This window comes from Eubalaena glacialis, chromosome 13, assembly GCF_028564815.1.
Source record: "Eubalaena glacialis isolate mEubGla1 chromosome 13, mEubGla1.1.hap2.+ XY, whole genome shotgun sequence".
NCBI lineage: Eukaryota > Metazoa > Chordata > Mammalia > Artiodactyla > Balaenidae > Eubalaena > Eubalaena glacialis.
This window is the reverse complement of record NC_083728.1, coordinates 17,122,394-17,132,517: the sequence shown is the minus strand read 5'-3', so window position 1 is coordinate 17,132,517 and position 10,124 is coordinate 17,122,394. Positions and strand designations below refer to the sequence as shown.

Genomic DNA, 10,124 nt, shown 5'->3' with positions numbered 1-10,124 from the left:
GTGGGGCTGTAGGGACGCAGGAGAGGCTTGGACTAGAGCTGGCCCTTTTGCACAGGTGGTTTCCCCGGCCTGACTCTCCCATCCTTGCGGCTCACTCCCTTTCCTCAGTCTTTCCTCCAGGGCCGCCCCGATCACTCTTGGCTCGGGCCAGGCCTCAGTCACCTGGCTGCCTGTTCTGAGCCACACCCATGCCCTCCCTGCCCTGGGGCTTCAGGGCTCTGCGCAGGTGCGGCGTTCTTCGGCTCTCCGGCCCCGCCCCCCGAGCACGCCCCGCCCGCTGGCCCCGCCCCGCGCACGCCAGCCCGCCCGCGCGCCAGGCCCGGGCGGCGCCGACGCGCTTGGCGGGAGATAGAAAAGTGCTTCTGTGCGCGCCGGCGGCTACCGCAGCCCCTGCGAGCAGCGGCGGGACCTGCGGCCACGCTGACGCTTCGCAGCGCGGCCCCGGGGCTCGGAGCGGCCGGAGCAGCCCGCACCCTGACCCCGGCCCGGCTCCCGCTCCGGGCTCAGCCGGCGGGCGGGCGAGCGCGGCGCGGCCCGGGCCGGGGGGATGTCTCGGCGGACACGCGGGTGAGAGGAGCCGGGAGGCTAAGGGCCCCTCCCCCCTCCCCGACCTCCCCCCCACCCCGACCTCTGCCCCCACCCTCGCCGTGGCCCTTCTGGGCCGGGCGGGGGTGGGGTCCTCAGGAAACGCAGTGTCCTGTGTCGCCTGACGCGGGGAGACGCGGGGGGTGCGCGCGAAGCCGGGGGACTCTCGGGGGCCCCTCGCTCGGCTCCCTGGGCCTCGGAGCTGGGGCGGGCGGGTCTCCTGGGACCCGGGCCAAGCCCTGCATGATGTCATTTTGTCTCCCGCCTAATTGCGGGGTGGGGGTGGGACGGCGGTGTCAGCTAGAAGGGGCTTTACCGGGGAGGGAGGCGACCCCTGAAGAAGGAAAGTGATTTTCCAAGTCACGGCGAGCGGGCGGCCAAAGCCTGGGAGGCTCTTGTCGTTCAAGCCTTTTGGGGTTCAGATTTGCCGGTGGGCATTTCTTAACATTTGGGGAAACACAGAACCCCAAGCTCCCTCCCCCGACCTAGGAAGGATGCAGGGGCGGGGGGGGGGTGACTTTTTGGTCCCCCACCACCTGGGTTGCGGACCCCAGCTCGTTTTCGTTTCGGAGACCTGTCTTCCTGTTCCACATGAGGGGTTTGGGGCAGCTGAGGTTGAAGGCGAGGGGAAGAGAGACTGATGTGTATCGAGACCGCTCTGTGCCAGCAGCCCCTGGGGTGGAGGCAGGAACTGCGGTCTCCATCTTACTTAACTCGCCAGAGAATGAGGAGCAGAGTCAAGCCAGGAACCAGGTCTGTGGGCTCCAGGTCCCTGTCTTAGACCTGTGCACCCGGTGCCTGAGCTCTGGGCTTTTCAACCAGTCTGGGAGTCACGGAGGACAGTGGGATTCTGCCCTGTTCCCTCCCTGGATTCATGCAGCCCAGATAACTTCAAACCCCACTTCAGATGGTGTTTGCCTTCTCAGGCCCAGCATATAGACCTGAGAAGCAATTGTTGCTGGCTTTCCCTAGAATTCCTTTCAGCAAGGAAGCATCCGATCCCTGGGCAGTGGTCAGGCTCAGGGTGTGTCTTCCTCAGGCCACAGTTTCTCAGGGCAGCTCCAATTCCCAAGGGTTGTTCTGGGCAGGCACTTGTCAGGCCCTGAATTTCTGGTTCAGGAAGTGTTAACTCCAGGCAACAACCAAGGCCCCAGACAACTCCCAGGTCCTCTGCTACTTCTCCCCTGGGGCTCAGTGGAGGACCCGCCCCCCCAGGTGAGGGATGAGTTCTGTACCCCGGAACAGCATTCAGTTTGATTCTTGGCCACTCGCTGTAACTCTCCTCTGCACCAGTGCCCTACTTCCTGCTCAGCTTCTGACTCACCCTACCTGGAGCAGAGCCCAGCACATGAAAGGGCATAGAAAGGGTGTGTTGGACCTCCATGTGGTTGCCACTACTGACTTAGCCTCTGCTTTTCCAGCTGGGATTACGAGATGAGAACTGGAAGGTGCCAGTTGGAGCCTGGCTTAGTGGAATTGGCAGGTGGCATAACCCCTGTGAGCCTCAATGTTCACATCTATTAAATGGGGATAATGAGAATGCATGTGAAGTAGACAGTCATCATCGTGTTGGTGATAGAAGTATATTACCTCACAGAATTCTCCCAGCCGTCTGAGCTGCTCTCCCCATTAGAGTATTTTGGAGCACCAGAGAGTGTTCACACAGAAACAGTTTCTTCCTCGAAGGAACATTTGCTGAGCTTCTGTCAGAAGCTGGGTGCTGGAGAACCAAAGATAGTTTCTGTCAAAACAGAGTCTGGGGGCAGTTGATGTTAAAGCCAGCTTCCTTCTGTTACTAGCATCTTGTAGAGTTTTTTTGCCTCCTACTTTGCGATAGTGGAGGACCCCATGAATTGGGAATGACAAGACAAGGCTGAATTCCAGCTCCTCCTGTGACTGGTGTATTGCTGGGTTTAGAAATCCGTCTGTCCCTTCCTTTCCTAATTCTAAAAAGTTTGCTTATATTAGCATTTCTTATCAACTAACAGGCAGCAGTTTTGCATGTTTATTCATTCCTGTATCCAGCCATTCCCAGAGCAAACATTTCTTAAGGCATTTTGGTGCTACCCCCCCAAAGGCCCTGCAGATGTGAGGTGGAGCTGACCTCTGTCCAGGTTGTCAAGGAGACAGGCACTTGCAGCCTAAGAGCTTATGTTATGAGATGGGAGGATTTCCAATGTGCTCTGGGGAGTGTGGATGTGGTTAGGAAGATGCTGAGAAGGGGAAAGGAGCGTGGCCACAGAAGGAAGTCCTCTTCCTCTTTTGGAGAGGCCTGTGCTTGCCTTGCTTGTTTGGAGACGTGTAGGCTTTTCCCACTTAAAAATGTCTGAGTTCGGAATGTCCCTGACAGAGGTGACTAATGGAGTTGGGAGGGTGCTCTTGTGAGCCCCGGACATGCCTGGGGGTGGATAGCATAATCTTCATTTTTGTAACTATTAAACCTGATAAATAGGAAGATTTTGGAGTAACTTGGAAAATTACCTGTTAGAAAATAAAAGCATCCAGAATTCAAAGCTGCTTGTACTCTGATTTTTCGCTCCATAAACTAGACCTATGTGTAGGCAAGGATTGAGAAGGGGTATGCAAAAATGGACATAGTTACTGAGATAATGTATTTTAAATGGTTTTCTCAAACAATATTTCTTAAAATCCTGGTGCTTGATGATTACATACATCATCAGCTTTTTTTTTTTTTTTTTTGGCTGTGTTGGGTCTTTGTTGCTGCACACGGCTTTCTCTAATTGCAGCGAGTGGGGGCTACTCTTGGTTGTGTTGCGCGGGCTTCTCATTGTGGTGGCTTCTCTTGTTGCGGAGCACAGGCTCTAGGCACACGGGCTTCAGTAGTTGTAGCACGCGGGCTCAGTAGTTGTGGCTCACGGGTGCTAGAGCACAGGCTCAGTAGTTGTGGCGCGGGGGCTTAGTTGCTCTGCGGCATGTGGGATCTTCCCGGACCAGGGCTCGACCTCGTTTCTTCTGCATTGGCAGGCGGATTCTCAGCCACTGCGCCACCAGGAAAGCCCACATACATCATCAGCTTTAATCCTTAAAATACCCATGCAAGTTGAAAAAGTTTTGTTATTTAAAAGAAAATTTGAAATAGGTGTCTGGTGTTGAATATAATATTCTTGGTGAAATCTTTTTTCTTTTATAAATTTATTTATTTATTTTTGGCTGCGATGGGTCTTCATTGCTGCACACCGGCTTCCTCTACTTGCGGCAAGTGGCGGATACTCTTTGTTGCAGTGCGCGGGCTTCTTACTGCGGTGGCTTCTCTTGTTGTGGAGCTCCGGCTCTTGGTGCACAGCCTTAAGCATTTGTGGCGTGCGGGCTCAGTAGTTGTGGCTTGCCGGCTCTAGAGTGCAGGCTCCAGTAGTTGTGGCACACGGGCTTAGTTGCTCCGCGGCATGTGGGATCTTCCCGGACCAGGGCTTGAACCCGTGTCCCCTGCATTGGCAGGTGGATTCTTATCCACTGTGCCACCAGGGAAGTCCTTGGTGAAATATTAACTTCTTTTTTCTTGTAGCTTTTGAAATCATTAGAGTGTTAACTGAAAAGGAAAGAGTAAAGAGGACTTCCCTGGTGGTGCAGTGGTAAAGAATCCGCCTGCCAACGCAGGGGACACGGGTTCAAGCCCTGGTCCGGGAAGATCCCACATGCTGCGGAGCAACTAAGCCCGTGCGCCACAACTACTGAAGCCTGCGCTCTAGAGCCCGCAAGCCACAACTACTGAGCCTGTGCGCCTAGAGCCCGTGCTCTGCAACAAAGACAAGTCACCGCAATGAGAAGCCCGTGCACCGTAACGAAGAGTAGCCCCCGCTCGCCGCAACTAGGGGAAGCCTGCGCACAGCAGCAAAGACCCAATGCAGCCAAAAATAAAGAATTTTTAAAAAAAGAGAGAGTAAAGAAAAAAATAGCCCATAATCCCATTTCATTAAAAAGTTTTTAAAAAGAGGAGGGTGGAAATACCTACATTTTACCTACAGTAAAAGCCTGCGTCCCCAAAACCTTTCCCTAGAGGTCATGGCCACAGTCCACACTGTCCGTCCATCATGTAGCAGCAGGTAGAGAGACACATGTCCTGACCTTTGGCTTGCTTTCCCTGCAGTGAGGAGCTGGATGAGCTGCACTACCAGGACACAGATTCAGATGTGCCGGAGCAGCGAGACAGCAAGTGCAAGGTCAAGTGGACCCACGAGGAGGTGAGTGACACCGAGGGGCAATTGCGGGGGTGGAGGTGATGGCAGCTGGGAGGCTGGACCAGGAACAGAGCCTGGGTTGTGTCTGCCTGATGCCCCGACCATATGATGAAGAAGAGGAGCTGATGAAGGAAGCAGATGGGGGAATTCCCTAGCGGTCCAGCTTTAGGACTCCGTGCTTCCAGTGCTGGGGGCCCGGGTTCAATCACTGGTCAGGGGAACTAAGATCCCACAAGCTGCCTGGTGAGGCCAAAAAACAAAAAAAAAGAAGCAGATAGGCACTCTGGTTCTCCCTGATGATGCTTCTTCTCAGAGCATTCCTGGGCACTCTCAGTATTGAGGACTCTTAGGGGGATGCATCTCTCAGACCTTGGGGCCAGCAATTGCTGTTGTGTCTCTTGAAAGCTGGTGTGTTCTGCATCGTGGACTCTAATTGTGCTTCTTGTCCTTTAACTGCTGGGAGGTTTAGCCAAATCTGCAAACCCCCTCTTTATTATCATTTAAAAAAAATCATTGTATTTTGTCTGCAATACCAAGCTCTGAATTGATTTTATTCTTTAATCAAGTTTATGAAGTATAATTTATATACAGTCAAATGCACCTTTTTAAAGTGAAAAGTTCCAACAGTTTTGCTAAATGTATATTACTCACATAAGCACCACCTTGATTATCCCCGGAAGTTCCCTTTGTGGTCCATCTTTCCCAGCTCCAGGCAGTCACCCATCCAGTGTCTCTGTTTGATCATTTTGCCTGTTCTCGAATGTCCTACAAATGAAATCATACAGCTCTACTCTTTTCTATCTGGCTTCTTTTGTTCAGCATAATGTTGCACGATTCAGTAATTTGTTCATTTTTTCTTCCTGAATAGTATTCCATTGTATGGATAGACCATAGTATGTTTCCCTTGATGGGCATTTGGGCTATTTCTAGTTTTTGGCTATTGTGGATAGAGTGGCTGTGAAAATTCTTGTCTAATTTTTGAGGATTATGTTTTCATTCATCTAGAGAGGATACTTAGGTACGCTCATGGTGTATGTATATGTTTAGTTTAGAAACTGTCAGGTTTTTTTCTGACTTAGTTGTACCAATTTAGACTCCTACTGGCCTTATCTTTTTATTCTACCTCTATTTTCCTGTATGTGTTTAGTTTTAAGTCTTTTTTTTTTTTCCCCCTTACTGTTTGAGTTGTGAAACACTCTTAAATCATAAAAGATGTTTCTTCAGAGGAGTGCTAAGCCAGCCTTTTCTGTTCATCCCACTGTGGACCACGGACTGTATTCCAGTCTTGCAGACTTAGAAGAACAAGCAAGACGGGGTCCCTACCCCAGAGCATCTCTCTGCCTGGACCATGCACAGGCCCGTGGACATGCTGTGGCCATCATGGTGCTGGCAAGACCGGCGTCTCTTTTTTTTCTTTTTAATTTATTTTTGGCTGCGTTGGGTCTTCATTGCTGCACACGGGCTTTCTCTAGTTGCGGTGAGCGGGGCCTACTCTTCGTTGCGATGTGCAGGCTTCTCATTGCAGTGACTTCTTTTGTTAAGGAGCACGGGCTCTAGGCACGTGGGCTCAGTAGTTGTGACTCACGGGCTCTAGAGCACAGGCTCAGTAGTTGTGGTGCACGGGCTTAGTTGCTCCGTGGCATGTGGGATCTTCCCGGACCAGGGCTCGACCCCGTGTCCCCTGCATTGGCAGGCGGACTCCCAACCACTGTGCCACCAGGGAAGTCCCAAGACTGGTGTCTTTTGTGCTCACTGTGGTGTCTCTCCTGTCTTATACTAAGCCTCCTAGATGTAGGAGGCACCTTTAATTGTCGAAATGCCTTTTTTTTTTTTTTTCTCTTTCTCTCTCTCTTTTTTTTTTTTTTTTTTTCTTTGGCCTAGAGGCTTGTGGGATCTTAGTTCCACGACCAGGGATTATAACTCGCACCCTCAGCAGTGAAAGCGCAGAGTCCTAACCACTGGACCACCTGGGAATTCCCCGAAATGCTTTTAGAAGTTGAGTTTACTGTTGTCTGAGAGGTTGAGAACAGTTTCATGGGTAAGGATTTGGAAATTCAGCAGTCAGGTGTGCAAAATGGTGGGTAAGTCAATAGGAAACAGGTTATAGGTGGAGAAAAGCAAGAGGAGCCCCCGTTTGGCTGGAGCAAAGGGTCCTTAAAGAGGAAGCGTGGTTGATTAAGATGGAAAGATCGAATGGGGTCCAATCCCGGAAGGCGTTGGACTTCGGACTCAGAGATGTAGGCTTGTTCAGCTGGCAAGGTGAAACCATTGAAGGTTTTTGAAGCAGATGTGGGACATGACCACAGCTGAGCTCCAGGGAGCTAGTCTGCTGTGTGTAGGGTGGGTAAGGGATTTGGGGGCAGCCTGAGGCTGAGGGAGTTGGAGAGGGTGCTGTGCCGGGCAGGTGGGAGAAGATGGCTGCGGAGGGACGAGGGCAGTGCAGGCGGGAGCGGACAGGTGGAGGGGGCCCATGGGGTCCGGCAGGAGCTGGAGACGAAAGTGTACCCCGCAGTCGTCGGGGAGGATGGTGGTGCTGGAGATGGACACAGGGGACATGGGCGGAAGGCAGGGGTTGGCCTGGCCAGGTCGGGCAGGCGGCAGGGGAGGGCAGGGTGTCCGGGGCTGGCTGTGTGGGCGTGGGCTGGCTCAGCTACAGGATTTATGGGGACTTTGTCCAGCCGATGCTGGGCTGTGGCCAAGCTGCAGTTGAGGGTCTGGATTTCTCTGGTGGCCTTTTTTTCTGTCCAGGAGAGAGAGAAAAAGAGAGAGAGAGAGTGTGTGTGTGTGTAAAAACACCTAACGTTAAATGTACCATCGTAACTATTTTTAAGTGTACAGTTCAGTACGTGAAGTATATTCTCACTGTGCAGCAGGTCTCTAGAACTTTGTCATCATGCAAAACTGAATCATTGAACACTTAATTCCCCCCTCTCCTCCTCCTAGCCCTTGGCAAGCACCTTTTTCTACTTTCTGTTTCTATGATTTTGACTGCTTTAGATTCTTCACAAGAGTGGACTCATACACTGTTTGTCCTTTTGTCTGGCTTATTTCGCTTAGCATAATGTCTTCAAGGGTCATCCACGTTGTAGCTTGTAACAGAATTTCCTTCTGTTTTGAGGCTGAATAATATTCTACTGTATGGATATACTACATTTTCTTCTTTTTCTTTTTTTTTGATTGAACCCAGGCCCTCGGCAGTGAAAGTGCGGAATTCTAACCACCGGACCGCCAGGGAATTTCCTACATTTCCTTTATATATATAAGATATTAAAAAATTGATTCGATGGAAGAATACTTTACATACAATCAACTACAACCATTAAAGTACAATTCAGTGCGTTTCAATGGACATGCTACCATGAAACTCCCAGCACCGTCATCGTAGATCGTTTCTATCACCCCAGGCATTTCTTGCTCCCTTTGCTGTCCATTTCTCCCTACCACCACCCCTGACCTCAGACACCACTGACTATCTTTTTGTCCCTATAGCTTAGTTTACATCTTCTAGAAGTTCTTAAGCACAGAATCATGCAGTGTATACTCTTTATGTCTGGCTTCTTTCCCTCATCACAATGATACTGTGATTTCGTGTTGTTGCGTAAATCAGTAGTTTATATTCAGGAGAACGTTTTAACAGGTACTGTTTTCCTTCCCTCAGTGCTCTTGATTCTGCCCATGTCCCCCATCTTCAGTGCTGGGTCACTGTCGTCTCTGGCCCAGGTGCCTGTAATGGCCTCCTCTCGTTCATTCTGCCCACCTGTAGCCCCTTTTCCTGCAGCTGCCAAAGTGAAGTTCATAACAAGCACACTGAACCGTGACCACCCACTGCTTCAGCGCATCAGTGGCTTTGCATGACGCAGAGGCCCGAATCAACCCTGCATGTGGTCTGGCCCCTGCCATCCCTTCCAGAATCCTCTTGCATCCCTCTTGCTTGCTTCCTGCATTCTAGCCTCACTGGACTTCCTTGGAGCCTGTCCCTTGGACCCCCCAAATAGGCCTCACCATCGACCTCTCCGTACCCCCCAGCACCTTTCCTTTTGTTTGTAGGAGCCTTTGATTAACACCTGCTTCCCTCTAGACTTTAAGTCCCATGAGCTTGGGCAGCTGCAGTGCTGCCCGCTGCCATGCCTGGTGTGCCTGGTGTGTAGTCGGTGATCACTTCATGACTGAGCGGATGCATGAGACTGTTTCCTTTGGGGAGGGCTCCGTCAAGAGCAGCTGTTCTCTGCACGCGTGTAGCTGAGCCCCCTGTCTTTCCGGCTTTGGCAGGATGAGCAGCTGAGGGCCCTAGTGAGGCAGTTCGGACAGCAAGACTGGAAGTTCCTGGCCAGCCACTTTCCCGTGAGTGCAGCCCCTCTGCGGCCCCCTCCCCCAGGACAGTGGGCCTGGGACAGACTTTCTGTCAAGGAGAAGAAAGGGGGGTTCCTTACCAAGTCCCCCCCCACCCCCAGCTCTCCCAACAAAACAACCTTCCAGGCTTCCTAGGCCCTTTCTTCCCAAACCGGAATCCAAGGCACCCTGGTGTAAGCGTCTCCACGCAGCAGCCTCCGTGTGCCTGGGGGTCTTGGGCTCCATGATCATGAAATCAGATCAGTGACATATTTGCATTTCTTCCTGCAAGTCAGGAGCGAGTTGGTGCTCGATTTCTCAACCATGAAACTGAAACTGAGGGGAAACAATACTTGAGCAGGCTCCAGGGTGAGGCCCCTGCAGAGCTGGCTGGTGCCACCATGTGCAGCATCTAGAGGCTCCTGGTGATGCGGGTCCCCCATCCCCAGCACTGCAGGCGTCTGGCAGGGAGGGGATGTGGCAGGAGCTGCTGTCGGCTTATCTCCTGGCTCATTGGGCAGCTCAGGGACCAAGTCACCAGACCCTGCTCACCTCCCCCCCTTGCTCACCTCCCCCCCCACCACCTCCTCCTCCTCCATGTGATCTGAAACCTTCAGGGAGATACTACCCTCCCAGAAGCAAGCAAGGATCCTTGATGTAGCCTGCAGGCTGGGACGGGGCAGCCCCCTTGTGTTAGGGCAGCAGGTGGTGGCTTCCCACATGGTTCTGAGTTTGCCTGGTTCCATCCGGGCCCTCTGGTAGCACAGGGAAGCCATGCGTGTTCCGGCCCGTGGGCAGGCAGTGTGTGGTGGTGCAGGGAACAAGACAGAACCCCGCTGAGGTGTCCCCTGAGCCCAGTGTGTGTCCAGGGTCCAGGGCCACCATCCCAGGAGTTCTCACGGGTGCCTGTCCTCTTCCCAGAACCGCACTGACCAGCAGTGCCAGTACCGGTGGCTGAGGGTCTTGAATCCAGACCTCGTCAAGGGGCCATGGACCAAAGAGGAGGACCAGAAG

The 10,124-nt window shown here is 52.5% G+C and overlaps 1 protein-coding gene across 4 annotated transcripts in view; it reads left to right on the top strand.

Moving 5' to 3' along the window:
- The first annotated feature begins 438 nt into the window (after window positions 1-438).
- The window catches only part of MYBL2 (MYB proto-oncogene like 2), a 28,783-nt gene continuing 19,097 nt past the window's right edge, over window positions 439-10,124 (top strand). The window contains exons 1-4 of one of the 4 annotated variants that reach the window (XM_061208006.1): window positions 439-567; window positions 4,691-4,784; window positions 9,051-9,122; window positions 10,032-10,124. In XM_061208006.1, the coding sequence (XP_061063989.1) occupies window positions 548-567; window positions 4,691-4,784; window positions 9,051-9,122; window positions 10,032-10,124 (279 nt within the window). In that variant the 5' untranslated portion in view covers window positions 439-547. Of the gene's footprint in view, window positions 568-4,690; window positions 4,785-9,050; window positions 9,123-10,031 lie in introns of those variants that run through there. The other 3 variants (XM_061208007.1, XM_061208008.1, XM_061208009.1) reach the window with 3 other exon arrangements.